Here is a 14,444-nt window from a genome sequence, read left to right on the forward strand (position 1 = left end):
TTCTGGAAGAAATGACATTTTCCACAAGTGTTTTGAACAAGCAAACATCTAAGGGTGTTAATTTCCTTGAAATAAATGTGTCCAAAATTCTCTTATTCTTTATTGGTTTTTGTCCTCAGATCAATCATTAAAACCAAACATTGACTAAGATCCTTGTAACCAACAAAGAATGAAGTGATTTTCACCAGCAACAGAAGAAAACAAAATTCAACCTCAATGCATAATTATATTTCATATCTCACCTGTGGTTCATGCTAGTATTTGTGCAATTTACTTGCATGGAGTGTAATTAACTATGCAGAGAGCTAAGCAAGTACTGCTACACCATCAGATACAAACATGAAATAAATGTCATGTTTGCAGAAACACAGTTGCATGTTTATGCCTATGTTTTTAAGCTTGTTTCAAACAGTGGTGAGTTACTATTTCATTAAAAACCAGGCTTTTCCCTAAAAGTTCTTTATGACTATGACGTTAAGAAGCAATTATTCTAGTAAGGCCTCCAAAAGGAAGATTCTGTCCACTCTGAAAATTCCCCACGATTAAGGGGAGGGAGGAACGCATAGATTTAATCCAGAAAACCATCCCTTCTGCTTTTTCACCTCACTGAGCCCTTTGAAAACTTGAGACTTCAGTGACTCATGCATAGTTAGGCAAGCATAAGACACAAAATGAGAAGCTTTGATATTCATGTTCCAGCAAAGACAGATACTTTGTCCTAAGTTTGTACATTCTGTAAGAGGGGTATGTGTGTGTGTGTGTGTGTGTGTGTGTGTGTGTGTGTTGGAAGCAGGGGTTTGATGGGGTGCATTATTGACTCAGGGGAATATTTCACTGCAACTGGTGTGAAAGCAGTGAATGTAGAAACAGAATTTGTATTAACAAGAGACTGTTTTCTGGTAGCTTGCCTGATCCATCTAGACTACCATATACATCCCTGTGTTGTGATGCTCTTGTTGCCTGCTTCAGAACTTCATCTGGAGATGTACAAAACAGTGGATTTTCATATAGTCATGTACATACATATATAATACAGAGAAATTTAAATGAAGCCAAGATAAAACATAGAAGCCCACATTTCAGTAATGTTGTTTTGCCAGCCACTGCTCAAGGTTCATGTCAATCAAGCTACACCCTTATTTATCCAGAGTTTCCTTAGAGGTAGCTAGCATGTGCAGGCAAGAAGCCACGGCAAGGTTTTTGGGGTTGGAAGGCTGTGAAGGACAAGAACGAAGCCATAGAGTTGAGGCCTGTCTCTGCAGGCCAGCACCACCTCCAGCCCTGCAGCATCCATCCAGCTCAGGCAGGGGTGGGAGAGTGGGAGTAGGGTGGGGCATGGCATTCAAGGTGATGTAGGATGCAAACAGCCTCCAAACTCAACAGGAGCTGTCTACTTAGCTCTCCCTTGCAGCCAAGGCATCCGACACTAGACAGTCATCCAGCCACTAGTTTTGAACATGTCAGTCTCCCAAGTGAAGACTTACACAAAATCTCCTAGAATTCCCACATCGGTATTCCACAAGCACAGAGTAGCAACTGGCAGTAGCATGGACCCTCCTGTCTTCATCCATGAATATCAGTACAAGATTGCTCTTCCCTACTCCTGTGTTAGAACTCTGACTATTGGTTGCTGGCCAGGGTGAGGACAGCAAAATGTTAGTTCATGGGTAAGTACTCTCCAACCAGTACCACTCACTAAAACATTTTTTGTTGTTATTGTTGTTGTTTTTTGCTTTTTATTATGCATCAATTGAGAGCCTAGGCCCTCCCTCGCTGTAAAGGATATCAGCAGGGAAGACAATAGCAAAAAGAAAACTTTGTCTTTAATCCAGCATTATGATATATTACCCACAAAATTCTCATGAAATTGAGGCAATGAATTGGTCAGGTTTTATCATACTCTCAAAATAATGAAATTGCAACAGCTTCTAATGCTTGTTCCTCCAGCAATAGCTGTTTAACATTGAGCGGTTGCGCCAAAACCTATCCTCTGAAGATACAGCAAACATGTCCACATGTGAATGTCAGGAATAATTTTTTTATCATCCATAATTCATTAAGATAGCTGAAGGTTGCTCAGGGCCTTGTAAAACCACTGTAGTTAGACTCAGATGTCACCTGGCTGCCTTCTACTCCAGCCCTAAGCCCCTAGGACGACCTGAGTAAGGAGCTCAGGGTGGTACCTACCATGTGACTGCTGAAGCCTAACTCCTGCAGAGTGAGAATTTCATATACTATTTGGTAAAGGAAAAAGGTGTTTGCTTCCTGGGCAATCACATACAGGGAAGTTTACCATGCCACCTTAGTATTTTTTCCCATCTCTCAAAAGAAAGGAGAAAATTATGCAAATCTCCCAAGTATCCGAGGGAGCACAAGGAGGGTTTCTACAGGTAATTAGACCCCGCTGCAGCTGGGGTCAGAGCATCATGCAGTGCCAGCCTGCAATGCACTGCCTGCTTCTCCAAGTGCATCTCATTTTCACACTTACCTGGCCGTGGGATGGAAGAGCTGTGTAAGCCATGGGCTGATTCATCACTCCTTTCTGCTTCATGAGAAGCATGCGTTTCTGCTCCTCACTCAGGTGTGCCCTGGGAGCCTGGAGCTGCGGTGGTGGAGGCTGCTGTGGCTGTGGCTGTGGCGGCTGCTGCTGCTGCTGCTGGATGTAGGGCATCAAGGGGTTTTTGTTGGGGTTGGCCATTGGTGGGGTCATCCTCTGACTTAAGTCTGCATTAAAGTGGGTCAGAGGTTTAGTGTTGCCATAAGTGAGAATATTGTGCTGTTTGCTTAAGGAGTTTGTACCCAAGTTATTTGGCTGCTGACTGATCATATTCATGTGATTTTGAGGGAGGTAGTTATTCAGTGTTGTCTTTTGCAGGTTGTTTGCCATGGGAGGCACTATAGGGTTTTGGTTGTTAAAGGCTTGAGGGTACATCATTGGGCTATTTGGTTTCTCTGCAGTAAAAGCTGTGCCATATGGACTGGATGGAGGTCCTAGAGGAGACCAATTTGAAGTCTGATTGGAGTGTTGCTGTTGCTGTTGCTGCTGCTGCTGCTGCTGTTGCTGCTGCTGCTGCTTCTGTTGCATGAGTTTGGCCCTCTGCTGCTGCTGTGCAGCCATCTGCTTGAGCTGCTCTGCTGGAGACATGTCGGAGCTGGGCACAGCTACGGGGCCGGAACTAGCCACGGTCACTGCTGCAGGATTAAGGAGATAACCATTTCCAGGCCGAGGGGGAGCTTGGCCGGGAGTGTGCGCTTGGTTTGGAGTTGGTGGGGACTGGACAGCACAGTTTGCTGGTGAGCTGTCAGGGTTTGATGCTGCAGGAGTGCTGGCAACCGAAGGTAAATTGGTGGCTGGGGTGACGGTGGAGAAGGGAGGACCAGATGAGGAGGGCCTGGCTTGGGGAGACCCCATGGACACATGTGCAAAAGGAGAGTGAGAGGGGTCACTCTTCACGCTCGCACTCTCCTGGGATAGAGGGGTCTCTGTGGCTGGTTGCGAGAATTCTGGCTCCTTCTTCCCCTCAAAGTCCTCATTGAACAGGTCCTGGATGTCATCTTCAGGAACCGTGTTGGCCAGTTCATCTATTAATTCTTGCCACTCCTGATCATTCAGGTTAATGTCCGAGAACAGCTTATTTTGATTGGAAAGAGATGTTTCTGATGTGTCTATGCAAGTGGGGTCATCTAGAGGTTCTTGCTTGAGGTCCTTGTTCTGCAAGATGGCAAAGCTGTCCTCCAGGTCACTGCAGCCATTGACGGGAAGCTTGATTTCAGGGAGCCTACCATTCTTGCTTAGATCTTCCAGGAGCCCAGGATTGTGTGTTCCACTGTTCTGCAAAGGCAAAGAAGGCTTCAGGTCAAGCTGGTGAAGAGGAGAAGCTGAAGGCAGTGGCATGCTGTTGGGCAAATTGTTGATGGTTTCCATCCCAGCAGGAATGTCCTTTCGAATTCGCTTGCTAGTTGGAGAAAAACTCCCATCACAAGCACCATTCTGCTGGTCTCCATTAAGTGGTGATCGGGCTCCTTCCAACTTCCTTTTCACAGTCTCTTGTAGCTGAAAAAGAAACAGGAAAGAGGATAATTAAATTTCCTAGTCATATTTGACTCTTTCAGCATCATAATACGCATTGTTATGAACCAAGTTTGTTGTTGTTGTTATTAAGATTTATGCATTTATGTAAAAGAGTGGCAGACACATGACAAAGAGTGAAAGAGGGAGAAACAGAGATCTTCTACCTGGTGGCTCACTTCCCAAAGGGCCACAACAGTCATGGTCGGGCTAAGCCAAAGCCAGAACCCAGGAACTCCAGCCTAATCTCCCATGTTGGTGGCAGGATCCCAAGTACTTGGACCATCCCCATCTGCTTTTCCTAGTCATTAACAGGAAGCTGGAAAGGAAGCCAGACAGCTAAGGTTTGAATTGGCATTTCAATCTGGGATGCCTGTGTTGCAAGAGGCAGCTTAACTCACTGTGTCGCATCAGCCCTTGAGCCAACTTCTAAGTGGTTTAGAACACATAAAAAAAGAAATGAAACTTCTAATTTTAAGTTCAGGCAATGCTGCATTTCAAATTCTATGGAAGACTATCTAAAAGCAGAGCTTATAAGACTAAGAGGTACTTCACAGGTGGAAAACAAGGAAACATTGCTTGTTGTCATTTTCTAAATGACACGAAACATGGATCAAATGTATCACACCTATAAATGACATTCTTACTTGTGTTGATTTCTTGTTGCCTATTAGTTGAGAAAAACAAAGAGTTAAATCTAGCATAGTTTAAGGCAACTGAGAAACTCTTAAGAATATTGACTTTGGGGGCCCGGCGCAGTGGCGCAAGTGGTTAAGGTCCTCGCCTAGCACGCCCGGGATCCCATATGGGCGCCGGTTCTAACCCAGCAGCCCCGCTTCCCTTCCAGCTCCCTGCCTGTGGCCCAGGAAAGCAGCAGAGGACGGCCCAAAGCCTTGGGACCCTGCACCCGGAAGAGTCTCCTGGGTTTGGATCGGCATAGTATCGGCCGTTGTGCTCACTTGGGGAGTGAATCATCGGATGGAAGATCTTCCTCTCTGTCTCTTCTCTCTGTATATCCGCCTTTCCAATAAAAAAATAATAAAAATAAATCTTTAAAAAAAAAAGAATATTGACTTTGGTACATTTACTAGATGGCACAGAACTGGAGTAAGGTTTAAGTCTGTCCCACACTTTCTCCCAGTTGCCATTTCATTTCACCTCGCAGCACATTTTGATTCTGAAATCCTCTCTCCTAAAGGCAAATTTCTGTGATATCACACTCTTCTGGATACACTCCTTTCTGCCTGTCTAGTCTATCCAGTTCTTTCTTCTAAATTATGGGGTTCCTTTAATGCTCCTACCCTAAGATCTCTTTTCTGCTCACCGTACTTACCTTTCTAGACTATTTTCATTTTTTTGGAAACAGCATCAACTGTCTTCTCTAGACTAACACCCCTCCCAAGTAATGTGCCCTGTCCAACCCTCTCTGTTGAATCTTTCTCACTTCAGCTCCCTCCTCCCTGGTATCTGATGAACAACAAAAGCCCAGCATGTCTCAACACTGAGCATACCAGCTTCTGCAACATTAAACATGATCCTCACCATTGCTGTTCCTTTCAGTATCTGCCTAGGTACCCAAGTCAGAACCTAGAGCACTTGCCTAACAACCTCCTACAGCATCGCTCACCAGATTCTACAGATTTTGCCTCCAAAGCATCCCTCTTCCGTACTCACTCACCTCCCACCTTACTGTCCCTCTCCCAGGCCAGGACACCATAATCTCTTGCTAGATTGTAGCACCAGTCTTTTACATGATTGCTCTACTTACTCTGTCATCCACTTTTTTATTCGCTGCAGTTCTCAGTCTTTTGCCTTTCTTGACAAGAAATTTTCCAAAAATTTCATTGCCTTTTCAGTTGGTAGCCATGTAGTGCCTTCCAATAATCTTGGCCAATCCCACCCTGGCTCCTGCCAGCCCCACCTGACTCCTGTTCATCTTTCCAAGTGCATCTTTTTACCTCTCTATTTAGCATCCCCTTTGCATTCCCTCCTGCATAATACACTTTGTAGCAATTTTCCAAAATCTCTTCCAGTTCCTTATCTGTCAAGCTTCCTCCTGCTCCAGGATGCTGTTTTCCTGTCTTATGAAATACTTCTGCCTCATGACTCCCTGGCCCCTGGCTAGTAGTTGCTTATTTTGGGGGTTAACTTCTCAGCCTTCAATTACTCTAGGAAATTTTATGTTATATCCATTCAACTCCCACCACCACCAAACACACCAATATATTGGGGATCTTTTTTGACTTGCTTTCTGCGTATATGCAGGCTGTACCCAGTGGGTTAGTTATAGCAGTGGCTGATAAATAATACCAAGGTAAATGAATGACTCTATGGCCAAATTCCCAGGGGCTGAGAGAGATGAGTTTGAGTCAGCCTCCCTGCCCATGAAGAATGCCTGATCTGGCCATTCCACTTTACACTCCCACTCATGGGAGTAGTGGAGCTGTTTCCTTGGAGTGTTATAACCACTTAAGCAGATGCATTTAGGGAGCCCAGTTAAGAAAGGTCTGCTAATTCCAGGTATTTGTTTAGTAGACAACTAATTCATCTGGATGCCACCAAGAGTCAGTGCCTGTGATTTTAGTTATCAGAGGCACTGGGGAGAGCCTGTTGAGTGACAATGGGACACCAGTCTGGGATGGGAGGGATGCCAGCAGCACCACAAAGATAAGGGTGGTGTGGCACATGCAGGGAGGGAGAAAAAAGAGCAAGTCTTTCTGTTCAGGACTCTTTGGCAAAGTTGCTGGACGTTGTAGAAGCAGTGGGAGGGTGGGGTGGAAGCCTGTCACAGATGGAATTGCTGCAGCTTGAGAGGAGGCCCTGTTTAGAGATGACCTAGTGAATTTTAGAGGGGGTCATTTTACTTCTGGGTGGCTTCTCATAAAATAGAGAGTTCCATTTAAAAATGAAAAGGAATGAGTGTAACCTTGGTTCTTAAGTCTTGTATTTCTGATGATCATACCCTGTCTCCAGTCTCTACTGGTAGAGGTCCCTGACATGCTGAAAGCAAGACCCTAACCAGACACACTGCAATCTCATTTCAAATAAAATATTGATTCCATCTAGCTTATTAAGCAGACACTACTAGGGAGCAACCTTGCTTATTGAACAAACCAGAAAACCAGCTCTGATTGTAGGGATGGCATAAGCTTGAACACAGCTCCAAACATACACAAACATCACAACGTTGGCGACAAAAGAAAATGAGGTTTGGGGTCCTAGGCACTTTCAGAAGCAATGATATCCCTCCAAAAAAAGCCATGCTGTTTCTCTCAGATCTGAGCCGTGCTAGTACCTTCCCTGGGAAACCCATCCATGCGCCAACTCCTGCTTCAGGCTCACAGTGCTTGAATACCAAGGACATGTCCAAAGAGATGCAACAGGTCTCAGTGGGGTATCCTACTCAGGAATTGGAGCAGCACAACTGAGAAAAGGACACTGTAGCCTACATCAGTGGCATTGCATTGCAGGGAGGGACTTTGGTAATTATGTGCCACATGCCACCAAACACTTCATCTATTCACCGCTTGGGCTCAATGGCCATTCTTATGTTGCAATCTACTTACAGGTGCAACCATGCCACAAACCCAGTGAGCTACACGGAAACAAGGACTGTAGCCTAAATTCGAAATCCTAGAGAACGACAGCCTTTTAAAGGACCATTTCAATCTTTGAAACTTTACTGTGTTTTGCGCAGGGCAGTGTACAGTACCAGTGTGTTGCTATTATGAAGCAATTAATCAAACAGTTAACTTGTATTTATTTTCTATTCCTTGCTTGTCTGCCCCCATGTTTTTCCGCCCCCCCCCCAATCCATTCTGGTTTGTTTTTAATCTATTTGAAATTAAAAAATATTAAAAATAAACCTAGCTGGGGCCCGGAGGCGTGATCTAGTTGCTAAAGGCCTCGCCTTGAATGTGCTGGGATCCCATATGGACACCGGTTCTAATCCCGGCAGCTCCACTTCCCATCCAGCTCCCTGCTTCTGGCCTGGGAAAGCAGTCGAGGACAGCCCAAGGCTTTGGGATCCTGCTTGGGACCCTGCACCCACGTGGGAGACCTGGAAAGAAGTTCCTGGTACCCACTTCGGATCGGCACAGCACCGGGGCCGTTGCGGTCACTTGGGGAGTGAATCATTGGACGGAAGATCTTCCTCTCTGTCTCTCCTCCTCTCTGTATATCTGATTTTGTAATAAAAATAAATAAATCTTAAAAAAAAAAACCTAACCGAGAAAGCATAGGTCCATGATTCTGTCCTGGATTCATGTATTATTTGGGGCAGGATGGTAAACTGAAGATGCTCCACTTGTTCCTCTGTGTAACAATGGTGGTGGCAGATACCCCTTGTTGGGTAAATTACTAAGCAGAAGTGTTACAAAAGCAGGGGCTCTGGAGTGAGGATGCTGAGGTTCAGACCAAGGATCCCCTAGCTAAAACCTGATCCACGCAAGTGTGGCCTAGAGCTTTAGAAAGGTTGACTATAATACTATCCATTAAAAAGCAGATTACACGAGCGCTAAGCTGTCCTCATGGGAGTTCCAGTTTGAGGCATGACAGCTCTGTTTCAGACCCAGTTTCCTTCCAAAGTGCTTGGAAGGCAGTAGAGGATAGCCCAAGTGCTTGGAGCCCTTGCCAGCCAGTTGGGAGACCCAGATCTAATTTCCGTCTTCCAGTTCAGGCTGGCCACACTGACTACTGCAGCCATTTGGGACATGAATCAGCAGATGAAAGAATACCTTTCTCCTCTGTGTCCCCTTCTTTCTGCCTTTAAAATAAATAAATAAATTTTTAAGTGGATGCATGGAAGCAAAGCCTCTTCGATTTGCTTATTACTAAGTCACTAAGTCACTAGCTCACAGTAAAAACACTCCACAAACACCTGTTGAGTGACTAAATCCTGGGAATCTTATTTAACCTCTGTGAAGCTTTGGTTTCCTCACCTGAAAAGTGGCTTAATAATACATAGCTCATAGGGTTTTGTGAGTATGAGCTGATAAACAAATAGAGAAAGCACCGAGCTTCTCATCAGCTGCATAGCTAGTGCCTACTAAGCTCTGGCTTTATGATTGTTACAATATATGATACCAAGAGTCACAACTTCAACTGAGATAAAATGCTTCCTGGATCATCAAAACATGAACAGGTAGAATGGCAATGTTTCTGCTCAGTAGCTGACAAAACCATAATGTTTTCCAAGCATCTGGTGTAGCATTTTAAATATGAACAACAAATACAAAATTTGCAATTCAAGTCCGAGCCCAAGTGCTAATGCATTCATGTCCTAGATTGTAGAACAGCAAAGGCTAGATTGTTGAGGTTCAAATCAAATACACTTCCAGAATGCCACCTAAATGGAGCTGCTGAATTTCCTTTGCCTCAGGGTCTAACATTCCCCACCACTGACTCCTTTTAACCTAAACTTTGATATATACATATATGTGTGTGTGTGTGTGAACCTACATATACGTATTTCATATATCTGCATTTTGAAACTTCAGAAAGATAGCACTGAACTTGTAATGCTATGCTTTGCATTTTATTCTGTTACATCCAAAATGACAGCAGAATCTTTGCATCCTTTCAGTCTCTCAACCCGCTTTGTTTAACGGAAAGGTGGTCCAAGAGCCGACTTTTCTCTTTATGTCTCACATGGGAAAAAGAAGGGAAGGCACAGAACCAGCTATGTGTTTGGGAAGGCTGACTGCCTTGCAAGCAGCTGCTCAGTGAGCAGTGAGCTGGGTGCAGACAGGAAAACGACCTTGAGAACACCCCGCCCCAAGGTCAGAGCCTTGTCTCAAATAGACTTGTCTTAGCCAGGGCCAGGGCCCTCTGCTTCACAAGGCTGGAAACTGCTCAGGAGGACTATGGATAAGCCTCTGCATGCCAGCTGCTTTGCTCCTGTATTGCTGTTATTACATGGCCATGCCCTCTTTCACTGAAGGAAGCTATGGTGCCAGGACGTGACTCATCCAGTCCATTTGATGTTTGTGACAGTACAGGCCATGCCACATGTCAGTTACTCTGAAGTTAACCAGTCCTATTCCATAACGGCTTTGTTATTGATCTTGTAAGAGATGGAGAAACTGAGAGCCCGAAGGTAGAGGCCGGATCCTGCAGAGAGCAGCATTTTTAAGAACATCTGTGCCTTTGGAGTCACAGAGCACTTTCTCACAGGACAGTATTTCATCTTCATAGTACACGTTTGGTTCAGGTCATATGCTGGCCCAATGGTTCCAAGAGAACAGGGCAGTGTTTGGAAGGAAGTGGAATGCGCATGTGTGGGACACACCCCCAACATGGAAGCACATGGCCACGTTTGCCAGGCTCTACTGACACCAAGGAGCCCCACATAGTGGATTCTTGAGATGTGCCCTGGACCTACGTGTCCATGATGAAAAGAGCCTTTATTCCTACCAGCAGACGTTAAAATTTTTTTTTTCTCATCGTCCCAACCATGATTCTGTGGGAAATTGGGCAGGATTACTGTGTTTAGTTATAAAGATAATGACAAGTATGGGACGAATATTCCATCATATTCCTAGACCCTAATGATTCTACAGACAGGGTATTCTATAAGTCATACAGATAATGCATTTAAGTTGAAGTACAGTGAAGTCTTAGTTATCTGAGACAAGATCTGGGCGGAGGCAGCTGAACTTAGATCTGACTCCAGTACCCACACCACACTCTATCCAGCATTGGGCGAAGCACACTGGTTCCTTCTCCAGTGGCACTGACCCTAAGTAAGGTCCCTGTAATGTTCTCAGACCATGCTTTTGGGAATCCTCTATCCCACACTCTCCCTACCATCTGTACCCAATCAAGTCTCAAGAATTATTCTCATGAATCTGTGAATTTTGTTCTCATCTCCCACCCCAATGCACTAGTTTATGCTGAATCCTTAATTTTTCCCTCAAGGATTTTTGCAGTAGCTTCTGATGAGTCTCTGTCACAGGTGTGTCCCCATCCAACCCTTTCTTTGCATTGTGGCTCTGATGTGTCTCTGACCATGGCCATCCTTCACCCCAGGTTCCCCAGAGCAGTACAGTATTTTTAGCATTATCCAAATCTGGAGTGTGAACATTCCACAACTTGAGCTCCATTCCTTTTCACTTCCAGTCCTCTTCCCCCTCTTGCTCCCAATATTGATTGACTCAAACATTCAGCTAGAGGATCTAATGACCTGCAAATCCCAGGACACAGCTCAATTGTTTTCTGTCTAACCCAGTCTGATGGAGATTTTGCATGTGTTTCAACCTGCTTCAACTCCTACACCACCTTTTGTGTAATCTCTTGACAGTATGGCACACTAAGGTAATCATTTTCCCTTTTCCTTCCTGGGCAAATGAATGAATGCCACAAAGAGTTCTCAAATAACTACCCTAATTTTATGCAACTGAATCCCAAAGAAAGCATGTAAAAACACTGAACTATATCATGCTTTCAGAGTATATGCGCACTTTCTTTGGTGATTTTTAAATGTTTAAACCGGATCACTTTCTTCATAATAGTTTATGAGAATTCCCCAGATCAAATAAAGCTATGTTGAGAACCATCATACAATTGGCAAAGTGATTTAGGGAAAAGAAAATTGAAACTAGAATCCAGTCTTTAAAGTGACACACCAAAGTCACATGTCTGCACGGCTGGAGCTTATCTTTCTACACAAAGGCTCTGTTTTTCGATCCACCAAAGCAGCTTCTCCAGCTAAAAGTGTGACTGAGTTGATGTTACCAAATTAGAGATACAACTTTTCCCCATGACTTGAAGCTGACTTAGAATCTCAGTTTGCAGCTTTGATAACTAATTTAGAGACTCAAAGAGAACATTTTGATCATTTTGATTTGTTCCTATCAAACTAGGAGATGAGTCATGGGAATCAATTTTCACATGGTCATTCTCTTTCCGTACTACCAGCAGATAATAAGACTATGGACACATGGATGAATTAGACCTCCTTATTTAACATATTTGATGAGTGACCCAGAATACTCATGTGTTAGATATTTTAATTAGTAGAATATGAATGGTGTGCAAAACACTTCCAGAATTATCTTCCAGATTTAAGTGCCTGTGAAATTTACTTGGAGATTTGTTTTTCTTCTGTGATTTTTTTTTCCATTTTAATATGATTTGTGACCTGAGAAATTTAGAGATGCAGATTTCTTAGTCCCACTTCTCTCCCAGTTTTTGATTTAGTAGGTAGAGATTGGGCCCAGATTGGGATTCGGAGGTCTTGAAAGGAATTTAATCAAAATCTCACATTCTTCAGATTTGATTGGTCTAGGATCCCCAGCTTTGGGAACCTCTGATCTAGGCTAATTAGTATCTTTTGCATACTGATATTTTGAGGTTGCTAGTATGACTTCGTTTTTTAAAAAATACACATGCACACAAAAACCCATCATTACTACAAAATGTCCCTGGCATGGCTGGAGGTTCTATGAGGGCATCCCACAAACAGAACTAAAAAGCAGCACTCAAAATTGGGATTTTCCAAACCTCAGAAGGTCATGAATTCTGCAGAAGCTGGCTGGATTTCTACAAAAATTTAGGTAGTTTTCAGTATTTTGTGTCTTTCTGATGTCTTGGGCCATTTTTGCCTTCACATCTATAGGAGATTAACCTTCACTTTCACTTCATGAGTGCAGGGGGCACTGTGTGGCCAGCACCATGCCAGTTACAGCACGGGGTCAATTTATTCTCAGGAACACAGACTACACTAGGAAGTGTACAGTTGACTTTTTTGTTTTTAAATTTTATTTATTTGAGAGGCAGAGAGAGATACAGTAAGCTCCCATTAGTTGGTGCACTGCCTAAATGCCTGTGGTGTCCAGGGTTGGGCCAGAGCCTGAACTGAGAACTCAGTCCAGATCACCCACTAAGCAGCAGCGACCCAACTATTGGAGCCATCACCACTGCCTCCTAGGATGGGCTTCAGCAGGAATCTGGAATCAGGAGCTGGTGTCAGGAATTGAATCTCAGTACTCTCATAGGAGACATTAGTGTCTTAATCACTTAGCTAAATATCCTGCTCCCTGGATGCATGTGTTGCAAAGAGATCGTTGCAAATGCAGAGCAACACAAAAACAAAAGAAATCATAACACAACTCATGCAGCCCCCCACCTCATGTCAATCCTACACACTCCTAACTTCAGAAATAAGTGATTACATATATATGTGTATAATTGCCATGATATCAAAGTGTTTTAAACCTCTGTTTGCAATCATCCAAAAATATAAACAAATGTCACTTTTACAGTCTTGGGAAGTGGGAAATGTTGGTTCTCTGGTTGCGGATTTTAACTATGAGGAGCTCAAGATCTCCACTCGGAGATGCTCCAGAAAGACAAAAGTGATTTCTTCCTCTCCAGGGCTATGGGAATCATCAGTTGAGGAACTGCCTGGGGATACCAGGACAGAGTCCCTGGCTAGAAAGAGAGACCCATTCAAGCATTTTGAAGTACTCTGAGATTACTTTTAGAAATAACCATGTCCTTTCTTCTTTCTGCTCTGAATCAGACTTAAAAACCCCATTTCCAAGAACTGTGAGGTGTACCTGATATTTCTGGTGTTTGGAGCATGGTGAGTTGTTGCAGCAAGGTCCTTTTCAAAACATTGTCATATCATTTGTGTGCATGTGGTTGGGATTTTTGCTATGTTTCATTCCTTAATCAATGTTTAAATATATAAGTGCCAACCATATGCATGGCATACTGAGGACAGATTTAAAAATATGAGGAGTAGGGACAAACCAGGCCATTGGCATTCCTCCAACCTCCCATTTTCAAGCTCATAAATGCCCATACATGCTCTTGGTTTTCTCCCAACTGAATGACTCAATTATATTTTCATGAATGATCACATGATCATTGTCCTGTTTAGATCCCAAGTTAAAGTCTTTTGTTAGTTCTACATGTGCAGTTTACATTAATATATTAGTATAATTGTAATTCCTCATTCAAATCAAGAATGTTATTCCTGTAAATGCCGAGGATTGTGACTTCCAAATCACCTCACATAGTTTGCAATGGAATAGCTTAGATTTTGGAATTTTCATTAAATCATTTGATTTGCTGTTTGCTCAATGTTCTAGGTATTATTGTCCCAGAATGTTTGGGCTGAGAACGTACCATGGGTCAGCTATCACGGCAAGTGGCTTTGCAGGAATTATCTTGGTTAATCCTCATGTAACCTATAATGCAGGAGGTCTGGAATCAGAAGAGGCAGTTTGTCCTAAAGCACAGAGCAGAACCCTGTTCAGATTTGCCTGTCCCTAAAGTCTGTGCTTTGCTTCTGTTCCAATCAAGCTCCAGCCAATCTTGCTTAGAAGTCCCAAGGGAAGTATCTCAGCCACCTGTGTTGTGCTGGTCT

The 14,444-nt window shown here is 43.7% G+C and overlaps 1 protein-coding gene across 1 annotated transcript in view; it reads right to left on the reverse strand.

Annotated features, from left to right (window-relative positions):
* Positions 1-14,444, reverse strand: part of MAML3 (mastermind like transcriptional coactivator 3) — a 433,325-nt gene that overhangs the window by 170,287 nt on the left and 248,594 nt on the right. Inside the window, exon 2 of the mRNA XM_040967043.1 lies at positions 2,489-4,054. Within this exon, the coding sequence (XP_040822977.1) occupies positions 2,489-4,054 (1,566 nt within the window). The remainder of the gene's footprint in view (positions 1-2,488; positions 4,055-14,444) is intronic.

This window comes from Ochotona curzoniae, unplaced genomic scaffold, assembly GCF_017591425.1.
Source record: "Ochotona curzoniae isolate NIBS_2020 unplaced genomic scaffold, NIBS_Ocur_1.0 scaffold_4506, whole genome shotgun sequence".
NCBI classification, from domain to species: Eukaryota; Metazoa; Chordata; class Mammalia; order Lagomorpha; family Ochotonidae; genus Ochotona; species Ochotona curzoniae.